The sequence below is a fragment of the Canis lupus genome, chromosome 19 (assembly GCF_011100685.1).
Source record: "Canis lupus familiaris isolate Mischka breed German Shepherd chromosome 19, alternate assembly UU_Cfam_GSD_1.0, whole genome shotgun sequence".
Lineage (NCBI taxonomy): Eukaryota > Metazoa > Chordata > Mammalia > Carnivora > Canidae > Canis > Canis lupus.
Window position 1 is genome coordinate 55,406,130 of NC_049240.1, and position 19,694 is coordinate 55,425,823.

General features: G+C 35.2%; 2 protein-coding genes across 11 annotated transcripts in view; one reads left to right on the top strand and one right to left on the bottom strand.

The window, feature by feature from the left end:
* FMNL2 (formin like 2) overlaps positions 1-2,318 on the top strand; it is a 261,397-nt gene extending 259,079 nt beyond the window's left edge. The window contains 1 exon segment of the mRNA XM_038565210.1: positions 267-2,318. Within this exon segment, the coding sequence (XP_038421138.1) occupies positions 267-305 (39 nt within the window). The 3' untranslated portion in view covers positions 306-2,318.
* A 3,564-nt stretch (positions 2,319-5,882) lies between these two features.
* The window catches only part of LOC119864507 (pre-mRNA processing factor 40 homolog A), a 60,964-nt gene continuing 47,152 nt past the window's right edge, over positions 5,883-19,694 (bottom strand). For 6 of the 10 annotated variants that reach the window (XM_038565217.1, XM_038565214.1, XM_038565213.1 and 3 more), the window contains 12 exons: positions 18,948-19,098; positions 17,884-18,017; positions 15,285-15,399; positions 15,022-15,125; positions 14,796-14,912; positions 14,364-14,501; positions 13,944-14,039; positions 11,811-11,897; positions 11,629-11,725; positions 11,347-11,408; positions 10,054-10,185; positions 5,883-8,611 (listed from right to left, as the gene is read on the bottom strand). In XM_038565217.1, the coding sequence (XP_038421145.1) occupies positions 8,519-8,611; positions 10,054-10,185; positions 11,347-11,408; positions 11,629-11,725; positions 11,811-11,897; positions 13,944-14,039; positions 14,364-14,501; positions 14,796-14,912; positions 15,022-15,125; positions 15,285-15,399; positions 17,884-18,017; positions 18,948-19,098 (1,326 nt within the window). In that variant the 3' untranslated portion in view covers positions 5,883-8,518. The remainder of the gene's footprint in view (positions 8,612-10,053; positions 10,186-11,346; positions 11,409-11,628; positions 11,726-11,810; positions 11,898-13,943; positions 14,040-14,363; positions 14,502-14,795; positions 14,913-15,021; positions 15,126-15,284; positions 15,400-17,883; positions 18,018-18,947; positions 19,099-19,694) is intronic. The other 4 variants (XM_038565216.1, XM_038565212.1, XM_038565215.1 and 1 more) reach the window with 2 other exon arrangements.

Genomic DNA, 19,694 nt, shown 5'->3' on the forward strand with positions numbered 1-19,694 from the left:
GACCCAGCTAGACTCTGGCCAGTGACAAAACAGTTGCCTTCCCTATACATTTTTCTAAAAGTCCCAGAATCCCACCAGTATCACATCCTGCTTTGTTTAAATATTGAGGGCAAAGTCTTTGGCTCAGATACTCCAGTGAATGCGAAGGGCCTGTTAGCTGACTCTTCCACACAAGCTGCTTTGATTGGCTGCCAGCTGACCTTTGACTTGCTTAGACCGGGGCACGGAAGGTTGCAGTTCTCTCATTGGTACTTTCCTCTTTCCAGATCTTAGAAACCAACCCTACAGACGAGCCGATGCGGTGAGGAGAAGTGTCAGGCGGCGCTTTGATGATCAGAACTTGCGTTCTGTTAATGGTGCCGAGATAACCATGTGAACCTGAGACCTGCCTGTAGGAGTAGAGTGTGCGCGTGAACGAAACTTTCCACGTGAACTCTGTGTGCTACCATTTAACTGCAACTTTGAACGTTGATAAAATATTCTAAGGGCTCAGATTTAGCAGACGCATAGGAATTTAAAAATGACGGGCTCTCCTTTCAACCTTTGTTAACAAGTGCCTAAAAGTGGAAGTACCTGCTCAGATTAATCAAAGCAATAGGGTTTGATTTGATTAGGTATCTTTTTACACCAGTATATTATCCTGTTTTTTAACCAAAATGTAAATTACATGATCTGCCATTGTGATTGTCCCATGATGGCACACCCTGGTCTCCTGATAAATTGTAAATAACGGATGCATCTGCTGTGGGTTTCCTTTGCTGAGATGTCTTTTAAGGATTTTTGTTTCAGACGTATACCCATCAGCTTTGTATTTTGCAACATGGAAGAAGGAACAAGTCACATGAGTAAACTTCTGTCCACAACCAGGCCCCAGCAGAGTACACAAGGATGCACTGCAGTGGCACAGGAGTCACTCGGCTGTCTCGTTTGAGGTTCTACACGGCTGTGCTAGGGTAGGACGCCCCCCAAGAGAAGTTCATCGGCACGAAGGCGAGGCTACGATGGATACACATTTGTGTAAGATTTACTTGCAGTACTGTGTTCTTCAGCTAGAGGTAGCTTTCAAAATAATAATGCAAATATATTTATTAATTAGCACTAAAATTAACATCTCCATATTCAGTATTAGGATTTCTGAGGACCATTTTGGGCCATTCCTGAGAACAGAAATTGGTGCCTTGCTAGCCAGGGAGAAGTTCACTAGCTCTGCCAAGCGTCCAAGGCCACTTCTGCTAGCTAGTCCTGAGAGTTAACCTCGCCTTACTCTCCTGACAATCGCAGGTTTCCCCTCCCTTTCCTCTTCCTCCTTTTGTAAATTGGAGAAGATTCATTTGGCCTCGTGTATCAGTTAAATTCTTGTGTTTCCCAGATTGCTTTATTGCAATTAAATTGCTTGAAATACTCACGTTGGGACTAAGCTTACATGATACGTAATGGGACTAAACAGCCAACTGGGCCACTGTTATTTTTCCTTCCTCTCTGGCAGGGCACTTGATCCATTCCAAAGTCAGAAACTGGACAAAAGCTAATTTGTACTTTTCATAACATACATTCTGCTTCCGGCTTACCTTCTTGGTACATCACATCAATATATTAATTGTAAAGTTTATTGTATAGTATTTAACCACTGAATTTCTTGTTTTATGTTGTGCTTATGTGAACTCCTTGGTGAAGGTCCCATTTTCCTTGGATAATGTGTAGTTATATGATCTTTTTAAATGTACAGATATTTTGCTATAAAATTGGTGCAGTTTTTTATGGTTTTTACACTTTAATTCCCACTTAAGCCTTTGGGTAATATTGTAAATATTGTTTAAAAATGCATCAGCCTGTGCTATACAATCTGAATGTTATTTTAACTTATAGTTTCTTTTTTAATATATATATTTAACTACAAGGACAGTTTAGGGATCAGTTACATTTCACTTTAGCATACCTATTTACAAAAAATTACTTTTAAAACTGCCACCTGCTAGCACATTTCCATGAATGTGTACTTTAAAAAGAACATGCCAAGATTTTGTCTGTCTCAACACTGATTTTGATGAAAAAAGCAATTTGACCATGATGCAACACAAGCAGTTGGCCCTTTATGACAAGCAGCTGTTTTCCAAAGCTCAGTGCTAATCATATTGAAATAATCGCCTATTTATTAATCTACAAATAGACAATAATGTTGGCATGTTCTTTGCTGTTTATTAATGGGCCTGCTTCTTAGCAATATTAGAAATGTTTTATAAAAAAAAGCAGTTCATGTTACTTTTCTGGTCTTTTCATGACATATGAGCAAATAAACTATTTACACTACTATCCTGTAATATGTTGTAGTCTTTCAGTGGCATACTTTGGCGGGGGGGGGGGGGGGGGGGGGGAGGGGTGCCTGGGGGCTTACCAGTCTTCGGTACTTTTATCTTCTACGAAGTTTTATCTTGCTGCTTGAACTCAAGATACAAACTCTTGATCACACACGTATGCAACGTAAGAACCTAACAGATTTTGGTAGTGAGGGATCCGTGTCCAAACTTGTACTTAACAAATTTATTGCTCCTAGAGGAACACTGATGTTTGGTGAAGACGTTATCCTCCCCCACCCAACCCCAGATTTGGTTTAATGAGGATGTTGTATGTATACAGATAGGTAACATGTGCATCGCATGGAGGTAACCCTGCACCCAACAACCCTGTTGCTTGGCAAGATTCATGCAAACAGTGTGGCCTCCATTGCTCAAACATACTGACTTTTTTTAGTATTAATTCCAAATCATCAGGCTGTGCAACATTCAATATATTCTTAAGGAAGCAAGTTAGGAAAATTGTCCAAAGTGACTTCAAAACCACTTTCTTGGGCAGCCCCGGTGGCGCAGCGGTTTAGCGCCGCCTGCAGCCCAGGACGTGATCCTGGAGACCCTGGATCGAGTCCCACATCAGGCTCTCTGTACGATGCCTGCTTCTCCCTCTGCCTGTGTCTCTGCCTCTCTCTCTCTATGAATAAATAAATAAAATCTTTAAAAAAAAAAAAAAAAAGCTTTCTTAAAGAGGCACAGATTATATTAATAAGCCTTTGTTACCAATTCAGCGCTCTTCTTACTGCACCAGTTATACAATGTCGTTGAAGCTTTATTTTATAAGGATGGGGAAAAGTTAAATTCCAGTTAGTAAAATTCTCTTGTTTGTGCCTCATGGTAGAGTAAACATCTTTAATATTCCACAAAATCAAAATGTTTTCAAACTGAAACCACAGCAGTTAAGTTCAAATGAGGTGGATATGGTTAGGTATGGGGCAGTATATTCCATTAATACCCACTTTTAAAGAGATTTACCAGTGATTTAGAACTAAGTCTCCTTGTTCCCAACTCCCAATCCTCTAAAAATCTAAATCCTCACCCACTAAAATTCACTGCATTGAATGCTCAAGGGACCCTGCTGACAAAATGATTAGCATAGACTGGGGACTTGATACCCATCACCTACTGTGGTTCAATGTACTCGATTTTGTAAAATTACCTCTTTAACTGGAAGATGCATTCTTACAATAGCTTCACAGAGCACATACCTATTAATTTTAGTATTTGGTAAAACAGCTCTTAGCCCGAAGACATTTTTAAAATCTTTATCAGAAATGTCTGCAGAGGGTCGGCCCAGTATATACAAAAGGATTAATCTGTTTTTCATTCCCCTTAAAATACCCAATCTAATTCCAAGAAAAAATATGAAAGAAATGAAGTGTTGATAAACTTTTTGATCTAACTTTTTTATAGAGAAAATCAAGTACTACACTGAGGAAACAGAACATGGGCATCTAGCATCTCACAGCACAGAACTGCTGCATGTAAGGAGGGGTGTTTAATGCCAAAAGCTGACACAAATCCAACTTACTTAGTAAAAGATGCCATTTTTTTCTAATAAATTATATTTATTTACAAAAGGTCTAATTTTATATAACTATTAGGTTCTTTACATCAGAACAATATATAAACAGAAGAGAAAATCTGGTAATTACAAACACAGAAAATAGAAACCTGTTTCTACCCCCTTATTACTCACCTTTCAGAACAAATCTTCAGTTTAGTTGTAGAGAGGCAGGCAAGAGAACAAACCCACCACAAGTTTCAGGCAGAACCAAAATAAAGGACTATTTATAAATCGCACATTTTAGAGACCCTGAGGAACAGCATACAAGGGCCTCAAGAAATGGCTTAGTTGGATCATGATCTCATTAGGCAACCACTGTTTTAGTCTATGAATGAAAACTGGGCTGGGCGGGGGGGGGGGGGGGGTTGGCTAGTTCCCCTGAAATGCACACGTCAACCTAGGCCGTTACTCCTGGGGCAATTACCAATCATGAACAATAATGAGATGGCTTTTGAAGCATAGATCCTATTGAGTCACAAAAGCTGTTTTTATATAGCAAGTTTTAAAAACACAGAAAATCTACAATTAAGGAACTGAGGCAGGGAGACAGGCTAAATGGAGGACTGAGGGGCATGGTGAGGTACTTGGGAACAGAATCTTCTCAATTCCCATACCTCATCCTTTGTTGGAAATAGCCTGAAATCATTAGTTCTCAATTTAGAATTTGGCAATTTTGCTGTTCTTTCCAAGCATGGCCTTTAAAGACTATCTCTGATCTAGCTAAAAGCTAGCTCTTCAAAGAGAAGTTACTACTTTTAAACTACTATATCTTAATTCATGAATATGAAAAACTACATTTCAAATCATAAGGTATTTCCTTTCCTACTCAGAAACCACATGGTTACACGTTCTAACAAGCTTTTGGAAATTTTTGTAGCAAAAGCTGTTAAGACACAGCCACCAGAACGGCTTTAGTTGTGGGTTAGTACACTACTGCGATCATGCTGTGTACTGTGGATGAGTGTATCTTGTCAACCAGCATTTTACATTCACTCAATAAATGCCTACAATGTGCCAGGCACCGTTCTAGTCCACAGAATATAGCAGTAAATGAAACCAATTCCTGTTTCCAAGGAACCTGACCACCATTTAAGTTAAAACAACTGAAAAACTTAAGAGCAAGGTAAGATTTAATAAAAAAGAATTATTAGACTTGTATATACCATTACCAAAAACCATAAAATTTTAAGTCCTATGTAGAACACAATTCCATGAAAAATTACTCATGACACTTTGCTTTTCCTTTATGTAAAATGAGTGGCTTTACTTAGAGAATGTAAAAGAATTAAAATTGTATCTGATACTGAGAGAGACACGTACCCAAGGGAAAAGAAAAGTCTGATTTTTAAGATACAAGGAATTAATGTGCTTTGCCTCATTTTGCTTTTGGAAATGTTTATTTGGTTCCTTAGTTTTGTAATTTACATTTAAATTACATAATATTCTTAAATATTCTATAAATTTATAGCATTCATAACTCTTCCCTGGGTACTGATTAGAAACCGTTCTCTCTCAAATAGCATCTAAGCTTTAAAAAAAAAAAAAAAAACTTTCTAGGTCTACCCCTTTCTGGATGCAAAGAGGAGAAAAGTGGCTGCCAGGATCATCTAGACAAATGTTTCTTAACACAATACAAGCCCTTTGGTAAAGAAAATTATGAACTTTCTAAAAGAACGTACAGAGATGTCTCAGTTTTTATAGTTTCTTCACTCTACCCTATGAATTAAAGGCCTTTTTCTAGGCCATTTTTATCTTATAGCTGTATAAAAGGAGGCCCAATGAGCAAAAGTCAAGCTGTGACATTTTGACCATTTTCGTATTTACTGGGAGGCATAAAAATGAAGTTTTTATTGTTAAAAGACAGGAATATATGCCAAAGCTGCTTTGAGTAATAATGACATACCCTTGATGTGTTAAGAAAAATAAATAAATAAATAAATAAATAAATAAATAAATAAATAAATAAATAATAAATAAAGACCGTTGCTTTTATTTAAAAGCATTAAGTAATTTAAGTAAATTTGGGAAAGTGCAAAGAATTCATACTTGACTAACTTTTCACACAAATTCAGTTTTCCCATACAGGAATTACTGGACTGGGAGAAAACGAAAACATCAAATATTAGAGATTCTGATTTTGACTTTTATGATATTAAATGTATTAGTAAATGTGATCCAATAACTTAATGATACAGAGGGAAGAAAACCCTCAACATTTACCAAAGAGTCTGATGCTTAACTGAAATGTAAATTCCCCTTATCTGAAAATAAACATACTTTCCTGTTTGAACACATTTGTTCAGACTCCTTTTTGAACAACTCTGTTTAACTCTAACAGAATCAGTATTCTAAGACATTTCAGCTTTTACCAGACTGAAGATTTAGAAACCTGACCTAAGAGGTTAAAAATATTCACATAGAGCTCTTGCTATAACAAAATCTTCCCATCACCTGTGCCTTCACAGTACAGTACCTTTTGGTAACTAAATCCCATTTGATGGGATCATTGAAGGTAGACAGGATTATAGTCACTTCAATTACATCTTTTATAATAACAATGTTGTATTTTAAGTTGCCATTTATCAGTTTTGTTTTTAGGTCAAATATTTTCATGGATGAACTACAGAGAAACTTGAATTTGTATTGTAGGGATTTGAGGTGGTAAGACAGTGTCTCTAAGAAATACAGAAATCTATTTTGAGGACATACTAAAACATATCAATAACTTTTTATTTAAATAGAAAAATTAAAACTTTAAGGTCGCACTTAAAAAAATCATTCATGGAATTAAAACAAAATTTTACAGATTCTAAATTCTCTTATGAAACACCACTAGTATTTCTGCCAATATCATATGTGCATTTTGAAGATTTTGCCACTGACTTCCATGTCAAGTGTTTGACATGATTAGCAATATTAACTATCATTATGAGACCTCTGAAAAGTAAATCTAGACAAACTCCCTGTTGCCAAAGTTGTTATTTTGGTTCTAATATACAATAAAAGACTAAACCTCAAGCAAGAAACTTGATTATTTCACATCTTCTAAGGATAGTGATTCTCATTTTCCACAGTCATGTCAGTTTTTCACAGCAGAAAAATGATTTGGCAGAGAAAAGTTTAAAGATAACTCCCTGCCCACCCCCTTTTTGTCTTTCAACAGTGGATGCTAGATTTAATTGAAACAGTGGGCAGAGATGGGAAAGAGTAGTCCTGGTCATCTGAACTTCTCAAATAAAATGAACTTTTTGTTCTTCTAAATCCCAACTTGAAATAGGATTGCTTCGAAGTGTCCAAAATAAAAAAATACCTAATGCTAAAGACTATATGCTAAAATTTACTTATTAAAAAAATCTCCTGCACTGAAGGAAAATAGTATAAATTACATTACCAACCTTCAAAAAGTTAGCATGTAAAGAGTATTCTAGCTTCAAAACATTGCCTCTCTAAAGTTTTCTATAGGAAATTTGTAGATCAAAAACAAATTACAGGGGCCTGAAATGTACTGACTTGTAATATTCTTAAATATTAAAAGGAAAAGTAACCTAGCTATGTGGGTTAGATGAAGTAAAATTCCAAGGATTTAGTATCTTTAAATGATCATACAATTTTTTAGAGCTGAGCAGTTTAAGTAGAAATAAATACTAGTACACGCTAGAAGAGAAGGTTTAATAATTGATAAAAATGTACAAAAATATTCAAATCAGAAATGCTTTAGAATGTGTACCACGAAGTCAATACTTCTCAGTGAGTAGGGAAGGTAAAAGACTTCCTCAATGGAAAAAAAGCAAAAGCTCGGATTAAAAAAAAAAAAGACAACTGTTAAAGAAAATGTTTAAGTCAACATTGATTTTTGTTTCAGACAAGGATATTGCAACTATCACTTAAAGTCTGGTGGCACATTCTTTAGTAGGTCCTTAAGGCAATATATTTAAACTAATTTACAATTTGATTTGATGTTAACTTTTTAAACATCACCTCAAAATAATGCCCTCACAACAGCCTTTTTTTTTTTTTTAATGTATTCAGATGTTTCATAAAAAATAATGGTGGCTTTATTATAGTAGTGCTCCTTAGCACCGCTATAGTTAGTTAAGGGTCTGACAGGTTTCCATTAAGAACACCTATTTCTGAGTTCACCATAAAAGATCATATCGGAACCAGTTGGGTAGTGCACAAAAAAGCAGTTTTATCAGTTGCTGGTGCTTTTTTTGTACTACTAAGTATCAAAAAATTTTTCATTATATCTTCAAAATCCAACTTCTATAAAGTAAATCAAATCGCCTCATGACTTAGACTTCAGAACAAAGTAGAGACATCTGCAGTTATCAGTAAATTGCCACCTTTAATCCATCCTGCAGTGCCCTATGAAAGGGTCACAGAAAGACAGTTATGACCATATGAAAATATGATTCTTGATACAGAATCAAAAGTTATTTTCAGTTTCCTTTGCTTTTATAAAGTCCACAATAACAATACTTAAATGCACTTTTTTTTTCCTGTGATATAATTAAAACCCAGTGTTTTATTTCAATTGAACTTTAAAATAGAGTCCCTGGTCTGAATTAGACTTTAAATCATACTGTAAACATATATTTGGTATAATTTATTGATCATCATCCAGTTGCTCCAAAAGGGTCCTTCTGCGCTTTTCCAATTCCCCTTCACTCAGTTCACTGCCAGAAGTATCCCAATTCCCCTGAAAAGACATTGAATAGGATTACATCTTATGTCAGTACTCAAAAGGTTAGTAGTATTGAACTTTTGAAAAAAAAAAAAGAAAGAAAAGGCAATCAAAATGTATATGGATTCTCTTCCACAGAAACAAGCTGCTCATCAGAGGGTTTAGGACTGACCTCTCTTCCAAAAGCCTGTTAATGAGTTGCTAACCATTCTCTGGCTTTATTAGGGGACATGGTGAACTTTGGTGCTTTCAGGTTGCATTAATATGTAAATCAGGCAGAAAGATACACAGTGTTTTTTCTTTCCCTTCCTCGAACACCTCTGTATGTGAAACATTTGGTTTCCATTTAATGAAGCCAGTGTTCATAACCTAAAGCACTATATTCCTTGCTAATTTTGTAGATTCCAGGTCACCTAAGTATTTTATATTACAAACAAGTATTATGTTTTTACTTTAAGATTTTATTTAGCCTCTCTGTATCTCTCATAAATAAATACATACATATATAAAATCTTTACCAAAAAAAAAAAAGATTTTATCTATTCATGAGAGACACAGCGGCAAGGAAGACACAGGCAGAGGGAGAAGTAGGCTCCCTCTGGGGAGCCCGATGTGGAACTCGAACCCTGGATCCTTTGATCCCAGGATCGGGATCTGAGCCAAAGGCAGGAGTTCAACCACTGAGCCACCCAGGTGCCCCAAGTATTATCCTTTAAACAAACTATCCTTAGATAAACATTGAAGATTTATGAGAATAAACATTTAAAATTTATGAGCAGGGCAATAGTCTGAAGAACACTTAAAAAATATTGTATTTGTGAAAAACAATCTTTAAAAAGTAGATAGTTCATCTATTCTCCTTCCTTCAGAGATTTCATTTAACTGATTACAAAGAACAAACTGTTAAACGCTGTTATTAAGGAAACAGAAAATCTTCACCAAGGATGTGCACGAAACTCACCAGGGCAGCTTTTAAAAAGAACCTTTATATCAACTGAATTAATTAAAACACTAAAGGGACGGTCATAGGTTGATTTAGTAGCATTATTCCTGTTAAGTCCACAGTATTTGTGGAAGAATGGCAAGGCTAAGACGATCGGTGTTACTGTGCTGTCGTTTATACACACACACACACACACACACACACGGGAAATTAAAGACTAATTTGATATTAAAATGTTAACTTTGGCTTTTAGTCCCCTCCTATCCCTCTGCCCTCACCTCTTCTCTCACAATGATTACTCCTACAAAGTTAACATTTTGAAACTGAACTTAGTGTATATCTGGAGAACCTATGATCTGAGAAACCCTGATCTGAGTCTCTTATATCCTTTAAATTTTCTTCATTTTCTTCAAATGGTAGCTAACCTAGAAAAAGTCCATCAATGTCATACTAACCACAGTATCTATTTTTTCTATTCTGGAAACCCAGGTATGAAATAATTCTGAATACTTACAGAATCCTTTCCAGTCTTTTTCTTAGGTGATTTGTGTTTTGATTCTGATCTTTGTCTAGTTCTATCTTTTTCACTTTCTCGGTCTTTTTCTTTTTTATCCTTCTCTCGCTCAGCATCTGACTCTGGAGAGTCCTATGTAAATAAAAAATAACATTAGCATTTTGATGAAGAAAACCATTGTTTTTTAGTATCTCCATTTAGATAATATTTAAGAACATCTATATATTTATATTATCATAGGGCATGTGTTCCTAGTGCAGTGAAAACTGAACTAGTAACCTCAAGGATTCTGGAACATATCCAAGATTCATTGGAGGGAGTCTGTCTATCCTTTGGGAAGGGTGACATTTTAATACAGTAACATCGCAAAAGAGTTTCACTAAAGTAGGGAAGCATACAAAATGGGAGTATGCCTATAATGTAAAAGTAGACAAACATTACACTTTCCACCAACCCAATAAAATATTGGTTTTTTTGTTCAGCTATGTGTACAGAATACTGTGATTAGGTTAATCACCTAATAGGTTGATCATCATATAATAAAATTCCTCTCTCAAAACTATAACTGAAAAGCAGGATTTTTTATTTAAAGGATTTTATTTATTTAGAGAGAGCAAGGGGAGGGACAAAGGGAAAGGGAGAAAGAGAATCTTCAGCAGACTCCATGATGAGTACAGAACCTAAACTTAAACCCTGGAGATCATGACCTGAGCAGAAATCAAGAGCTGGATGGACGCTTAACCGACTGAGCCACCCAGGTGCCCCAAAAAGCAGGATTTAAAGGGCAATATCAAAAAAATTAAAAAGAAATGGCAATGTCACTGCCTAAATAACTGGTCCTTTATTAGATATGTACAAATTCGAGTGAGTGGCACGAAGGAAAAAAATCTCAATAGGTAATAAACACCTACTCACTTATGTTTCAAAAAAAACCTCCTTAGGATATCTTGATACATACGTAAAATTAAGAACTAAGAGTAGAGAAGGAGGTGAACATTTAGACTTATGATTCTCACCACAACTGCAAGACACACACAAACACTTGGGTCTTTCTCTAAGATTGCTTTAAAAAGCCAGAGTGGGAATCTTAACGCTGATGTATGTTTATTTTAAAAGCTCACCAGAAGGTTTTAACGGAAGATTATGGTGAAGACAAATGATGTAATTCCTGAGTTCAGGTGTCCACTGGAACTGTGCTAGACTGCACAGGAGTAGACAGAAAAGGGTTCTATCGCCGCTGAGTAAGCTAAGGGCTAAAGCTAGGGGCAGTATAAAAATTAAAAGCTTGCTTACAGATTTATGTCTCCTCTTCTTGCTTTTCTTCTTATGCTTTTTTGACTTCTTGTAACTTCTCTCTAAGCAGCATGAAAAGAAAAAAATGTCTGACTTTGAGGACATCCAAGTGCCAATACCTTTTTTTTATTTTAATTTCTGAGAGCTAATGCTAGGGGGCAGGGAGTAGGGCGGGAGATAAGAGTCTTCGGCAGACAAGGGTTCAATCCAGGAGAAATCAAGACCTGAGCTGAAACCAAGCATTGGGCACTTAACCAATGGCAAGTTAAAAGAAATGCTTACCAGATTCAGCACTAGAAGAATGTTCTGAGGCAGACCGAGACTCTGATCGCTGTCTTTTTTTCTTTGAATGGCTGTCGTCATCATCTGAATCTGATCCCTATAAAATACACATAATTTCATCCATAATGATGTTATTAACAAATACTTCAATACACTTATAGTGCCATGATAAACTTCCTTACCGATCTAGAGCGGGAACGTTTCCTGTGATGTTTTTTAGATTTTTTAGAATGTTTCTTGTTCTTTGAATGATGATGTTGACATTCATGCTACAGGTGCAAAAGGAAAAGATTTTCAAAAGTTAACATTGACTTCAGACAGCAGATTGTGAAGAATCTTTAATGCTATAAAAATAAGTTATTAGAGTGAAAATTTCATTCATTTTGCACATTTAGGATATACTTTCATGAAGCTGCAGTTGTCAGTTAAAATGTTCTGTTCCTTCCTCACCATTCCATTCTGACTCATTTCAACATCTAAACAGAACAAATATTAAAGAAATCACTTCTTATAGGAATGAGAATGGTATGCTTTAGTAGGGACAACTGATATACTTCAGAAAAGTATCACCTGTAGAACAGGCACATTGCTTTAAAAACCAATGAAATGAAATTACATTCAGACATGATTTTTATGATCAATCTGGCTAGGCTTATTATTATTAGCACCACGAAAATGAACTACCTCAGAGTTATCCTTGACCAAGATAAATGATGACGCTCTCAGAATAAAGCAAAATCTAATCCTTTTTCTCTCTACCAAGGAGCATTCCCTTCTTAGTCAAACATTAAGAACTCCAAAGACAATCTAACTCTAACACCACATCAAATCAAAAAGGGAAAGGTCTCTGTGGATTTTAATTCATTTATTAATGCTGTAGTAAAAGCTCCTTGCCCCCAAACATCTATGGCCTTTAAAATAATTCTGCTTCAGTTTATAAGTAAATGGAAATTAAATATCTAAGAAGGAAAGCTCCTTTTACTCTTATCACTGAATGCTGAATTTTTCCTCCTCTTCTAACTCAAAAAGCTCAGATTACTAGGATCGCAAAACTTATTCCTCTTCCAGAGGAAGAGCCTCTTCCTTATGACCATTTACGACCTCAGCACTTTCCCAATACAAATCACCAGAGAATTTTAATGTTGATTATGAACTGGGAGACAATGTTAAGACACTAATTAGAGCAGAGCTTCTCACAAATGTACATTCTATTCGAGTGCTTTAGATTCTTATTGAAATGATGATTCTGATACAGGATTTCTGCCAATGGGGCCTGAGATTCTGAATGTCTAACAAGCTCCCAGCTTTGAAGAGACCTAGAGGCCAAGAGGGCTGGATCTTGAGGCAGCTAGGAGAAAATAAAGATGCATGTGGATGCATGTTAACAATGAAATTCATCAAGAACAAGAAATCCAAGGAAACAGTGGACAGTTAATTAAGTGACCTGCAGTGAGTGACCAATGACCACACCATGCCAACACTCTAATGTTAAATATATGCCAGCTTTCAATGTGTTGCAAAGTATCACTATGTCCAGAACTGGCAGGGTAGTGTTATTTGTTAAAAGCATTAACCCTGGAGTCAAACAGCCTGGGCTGGAATCTTTTCCCTTCAAATTACTTTTCTTTACCTCGGTCTGCTCATCTGTAACTTCACAGAGTTGTTGTGAGGATTAAGTTCATATATGTAGTGTGTGTTTGTAAAACTGTTAGAACAGTGTCTGGACCCACATAGGCACCAAATGCTATTACTGAGTAATTACTGGTCAATTTAGCATATTTACTATATACAAGAAGTACCTACACCTAAAATCTTCATCAAAATACCCTTATTCAGCTAATGGAGTAACTTGCAATTTTATCATTACGTATTTTAACACAGACTTACTACTTATTCCATTATTTTCCAGATCTCCCTGAGCATTGAACACATCTAACATAGTGTAATATTTGAAATGCGTGCTTAAAAAGCTATTTAAGTTTTCTTTAGATTTACCAAAGTCATTATAGGAGGCTGCTAAATTGTTGAATTTCTAAAACACTGTAAAAACATAAGTATGAACTCTCTCCACAAACACATCTTACATTCACGTGCAAACTTAGTTTCTTTTGCTCAAAGGCAGTTTCTATAGAAAAATCATTTCCTTAACCATCTCAGGTAAATGACATTTGTATAGAAGCTGTATAAAAAAAAAAAAAAAAAAAAAGCAGTATAATTTAAGAAACAAACTTTGATCAATTTTAATTCAATTTGGGCTTCTTCTATTCTTATGTATTTTGTAATAGTCGAATTAATTACGAGAATACTAAAATTACCTCAAGCACATGCATAAAATCTTTAAATATTCGTTTTCTTTCAGACTCTAGAGTTATGTCCTCAAATGCTGGCTCTTTTACAAATCTCTCCCGGATCTGAAACATTCAGATATGAACACATGAATAACAAGAAAAGTATACCAATATGACTAATAAGAATCACAAAAGCCAGTGGTAATGGTCACAGCCCCATCCTCTCAAAGGATTTCTTTTCCTCTGAAGTCCAAATCATTTTTTAATAAATATTCCTAAATGCAGGGTCAGAGCTGACTTTAAACTTTTAAATATTCTCAATATATTCAATGTATACTCTACTTCAGCTTCTTTTTGAGGCTATAAAATGGGAGGGGAATTAAAGATATTTTTATCTTCAATTGTAAAGGAAAAAGATCATTAGAAACAATTTACAATTATACCTACATCTTCCCAGACAGCATCCAATTCTATTGGAGGAGTAGCTTGTTTCAACATACTCTTAAATGCAGATTCTTTTCGTTTCATCTTCCGAGCCTCCTCTTTTTCTCGTTCGCGTTCACGGGCTTCTGCCTTTTCTAGTAACTTTTAGAAAATCATATTTAACCAGTTATAATAGTACAATTGAAGTAATTCGTTCTTAATTCAAGCATTCTCTCATCATTTATAAGTTATGAGCTAACTTATAACACAATTTCATTTGAGCAAAGGAAACTTCATCATTAGCCAATCATCTAAATACATTATTTTATTTTACTTTTCAGTAAAATTCTAGCTGTATTCCTTTAATTCGGGAGCCTACAGCTTAAGTACTTTTAGCTGAATATATTAAAAACCGTACTAAAGTAGCTGTTTTCCATAGAGGAGCTGATAACTTACACTGTTGAAAGCCAACTTAATGTTTCCAGCATCTAATGTGGTGGATCTTTTAGTTGAACTGATTATGGCCACAAAGTCTTCGAAAGTAGTATTTACTTCAACTACAAATCCTTTATCCTAAGAAAGAAAAACCTTGTTAACAACAATAATACATAAAAAAAAAAGAACACAATATCGACTTAAAATATACTGGAGATTAACAGTAAATAGTAAGTGTAGTGTTTACCTTTAGAATGTCTTTTATTATTTTCTTCTCATCATGATAACGTGCTTTAAGATCCTCAACATAAAACTTGAAAAGGTCAAGTGCAGTAGATCCTAATGAAAAAACTAAAGAAGTCAAAAGCTAGCTCTAACCAAAGAGCTGCAATTACTTTTTTGTTTATAAAACAAAATAAAGCACCCCTCCATTCCCCAGCACAGCCACCTGTCTCTCTGGCCCATTCCAACTACTATCATAACTATAAACTGGGAAGAAAAGAATCTCACCCGGCTGACCAAGCATATTAGTAAATCTAATGTCGGAACTAATTGTTGGGTACAATTCCATCCAAGATGACATAGAATGCAGTTGTCCATGTTCATGCAGTTCATCTAAAAATATCTGGGGAGGGAAAAGCCAACAATAACAAAAACCAGTTATACTGAAAAGTCATCTTTAAGGACATTAGAAATATTAGTGTAACATGAAAACACACTAAAAACAACAGCAATATTTGAAACTCTTGTACCAAGGTATCCCAGATATGTGTTAGGTACAAAGAATATTGCTCTTTGATGAAAATAAAATCTGCTTTTAGGCAAAATTCTCTTCTGCGCTTCAGAGAAAAGGATCTTTGAAAAGCTGTATTATTTTCCAGACTTCAGTTTATTGTTCCTTAAGATGGAACATCATTTCAGTTTTCATTTATACCCTAAATCTAAATCTATATGCTTATTCTAATTTCTCTTCTTTATCCTTTTTCCGTATTTGCGGACTCTCGGGGCAACATACTGGGGCTATTATACTCAACAATTTACACATCCTGCTTCCCCAAATCCTTTGGGTGTTTAACTGAATAAATATCTCTAAAGACCTATGGCTCAAAATTCTGTTAAAATTTCTATGTCTGCACTGTTCAATATAGTAGACACAGGTCAAATGTAGCTTAAAGTACATGAAATGTGGTTCGTCTGAACTAAGGTCATCAGTATATAACACACAATGATTTTGAAGATTACCAAATCTATTTTCTGTAACCCAGATTACCTTATTTTTAACATATAGGTCTTATTTTAAACCACTGCGAAAAACCTTAAGAGCCATTAAAGCTCAACAGTTGCAGAATATTAAAAAACCTAAAAATATGTTCTTCCTACGCACAAGGCTGCTCAGTTAAAAATCTACATTTTCTAGCCTCCTTTGTTTTTACTTACAGCCATGAGACTAAATTCTCAGCAGCTAACTATGAAGTAGAGTAAAACTTCTAATCACTGTTTTAAAAAACAAAAACAAAAACAAACTGTCCTTTCAGCTTCTTTCAAGCTGAAATCTCATAACGTGGACAATAAACTCCTAAACATAAATAGAAGGCCCAGGACAATTCTCGAAGTATGGGCCAGAAGCATCACTATCAGCTAGAAACCTCCTAGAAATATAAATTCTCAGAACCCACCCACCCTAGAGTTAGTAAATCAAATTCTAGGGGTGAAGCTCAAGAAACATGTAGTTCTAAGAATATTTTGTATGATCCTTATAGGAAACCACTATAATAATGGAACCCATAAGATTAATAAATACTAAAGTTTTAGGAATAAGGACTGAAGTAATGCTATTGACTATGTCATTTAAGATGATTTAAGTGACCTTCGGCATGACATAAAGAGTTTATTTAAAAGCCCTCTAGGTGGGATGCCTGGCTCTCCATTGGTAGAGCATGTGACTCTGAATCTTGGGGTTGTTGAGTTCAAGCCCCACACCGGGCAGGGATCACTTGGTAATTCAGATGCACACAAATTTGTGAGAACTACTACCTTAGGAAATGGCAACGGGCACTACCCTACACCAAATAATTATCATTAAAGGAGAAATAAGTCTGTTCAAGTCACTGTAATTTAGCATTTATCTTAATACAGTGTTGGGCACCTGGCTGGCTCAGTCCTTTAAGCATCTGCCTTCAGCCCAGGTCATGATACTGGGGTCCTAGGAATGAGCCCCATATCTGGTTCTCTACTCAACAGGAAGTCTGCTTTTCCCTCTGCCTTTCCTCCCTGCTGGTGATCTCGCGCTCTCAAAGAAATAAGTAAAATCTTTTAAAAAATCTTCATAGAATGTTTAATGGAAGAGATTTTGTAATTAAGACTGTATAGATTCAAATTCTGGCACCACTAATCAGTCGTTGAATTCGGTTAAGTCACTTCACCTAAGTCCATTTCCTTGTATAAATGGACGTAATAACAAAAATATTACCCAACTCTCATAAGGCTGTAATAAAAATTTAAGTGATTATCAATCTAAAACGTATAGCAGTAAGCAATTAATGCTGCTAGTAATATAATTACTGAAATGGGCAATCTGGTGAAATATGAAATGTTAAAACTCATTACTCCATGATGTTCCCTATTAATGAGAGGATAAAAGTGGTATCTGGAGGTGAAAATGAACCACTGGCCTATATAAAAGATACGTAATTTCGTCTTCTATGGTGTTTAAGAACTATGGCCTATCCCAAAATTACATACCCCGTACCATTCTCTACTCTTCTCTACACACTAAATATCTAAATATCAACTACTATGAATCAGTCAGTCATCACACATACTTTCTTTTCAGTCTTCTATCATGCAATTCCTCTTTCCCAGATGAAACCTTAATTGACTTATCAGTGCTAAATATCAAATCTGCTATAGCCTCTTATATGTTGTTCCCCTGGCCTAAAATGGCTGTTTTCCTTAGATGCATCCAAAACTAATTGTAGCACTTGAGTTAAATGTGTATGGATCATTCACAAAGCCTAATGATCTGGGATGAAGGGGTCTCAAAATTGTTTCTATTATTAAGTTCACAAACTATGGTAAGAAATTAAGCTAGAAGAGAGACTTTATTTACCTGAAAAGATTCTCTATTTTTCCGCTGTCGTCTCCTTTCTCTCAGTAAACTCTTCTGTTTTTCTTCTTCTTCTTCCTTTTCTAAAGCTCGGATGTGTTCTTCAAAGCAAATTAATGCATCTTCTTTATCCATGTCTAGAGATTTTTACAGTTAAAGAAAAATTAAAATGTCCAGTATCAGTAAGGAAAGCAGTTTATTAACTTCCTATAAATTTCAAAATCAGCTTTCCAAAATACTTATAATTAAACTCAAATAGAACTTGTAATCATCTAACTAGAAAATATGTTTTTAAAAAAATTCCAACCTCATTAAAATATATCTTGAATTTGAGGGTGAAAGAAAGACCATGTGACAAGACGCAATTAAGGGAAATAAAACTGTAACTGTAAAATTTGTCAGCAACATTAGCACTACCTAAGGAGCTTTTCACAGGATAGAATTTTAGGCCCTACCCCACACCTACTGAATAAAAGCACAGTATTCAGAGGGGTAATCCAGAAAGCTATAATTTAAAAAGCAACTAAGTCAGTCAGAAAAAGAACCTGGGGAAGCTTAAGGCACGATAATACTAATACATTTTTTTTTTTTTTTTTGGTGTTTGCAAAACTCTAAAGCCATTACCTCAAGGAGACAGTATGAGTAAAACTGTGGTAATTAATCGGATTCTTACTAAATTACACAAAAATGGCAAAAACAATTTCATGTTTATCTATGACAAACATACTTTAAGGATTATCTGATAAAGCTAATATTTTCTTCCTGAATAATGAAAGGAAATCAACAAAACACTCTATTGGTAATGGACAGAGACTGCCTGGGTAGTAGTAGCTCAGTTAGTTAAGCATCTGACTTCTGATTTCAGTTCACGTCATGTTCTCAAGGTTGTGAAGATTCTCTCTCTCTCGCCCTTTCCCTCTAGCTCTCCCTCACCTTAGGAAAAAAAAAAAAAAAAAAGGAATAGACAAACAATTGTATAAAAATTCAGTTAGTAATCTCATAATAAAAGTGAGAATTCTTTGCTGTTGACTTTAAAAAACTTTCTCCCATTTAGTCACTAGTCTTACTTTGTAATTCCTCATCTTCTGCAAAAGTTGGATTATCCATCAGATACTGTTGGGCTTCAGACCAGGTAGTAGAGTATGTTACATTAGCCATGTTGTCAAGTATATTTTTTAAGGCTTCCCAATTTCTCTTTCGTAACTGCTTTGCTTGCTCCTAAATCAAAAGAATAAATACACGTTTTGAGATTCAAAGAAAGTATGGTATTTGAACTGCAATCAAATTCTAAGTGATGCTCAAGTTTCATGTTATCCATTTATTTTTAATACCAACACTACTTTTCCAGTGGTCTTGTCAAAGTGCTTGGCTTGGTAACTGCTTACCTTCAATTTTTCTTTTACCTTTCTCCTAAGAATCTGGGTTCTGGGAACCCTATCTCCCCAACAATTCCATAAATCTCTCTTCCTATAGAACTATGCATCAACAGAATGTAAAATGAAAGTTACTGTTGACAAGTCACACAATAGGTAAATGCCACAGTCTCCAACCACTTTCAGTTATGTTCAATTTTTGTTAATACTTACATTTCTATAAATCTCTTTAAGACTGAATGAGACACAACTTATTGAGTAATAAAATAGATAACAAGGTGTTTTAAAATACTTTCATTGTGCAAGCACATTTTAGTGGTAACAATTATATATTACTCCTGTTCTTGTATAGAAAATACATAGAAATGCAATATAAACAAAAATACTGAGTATTTTAAAAACCTAATGAGCTTAAAAAGTATCTTTCAAAGTTGGCATAAG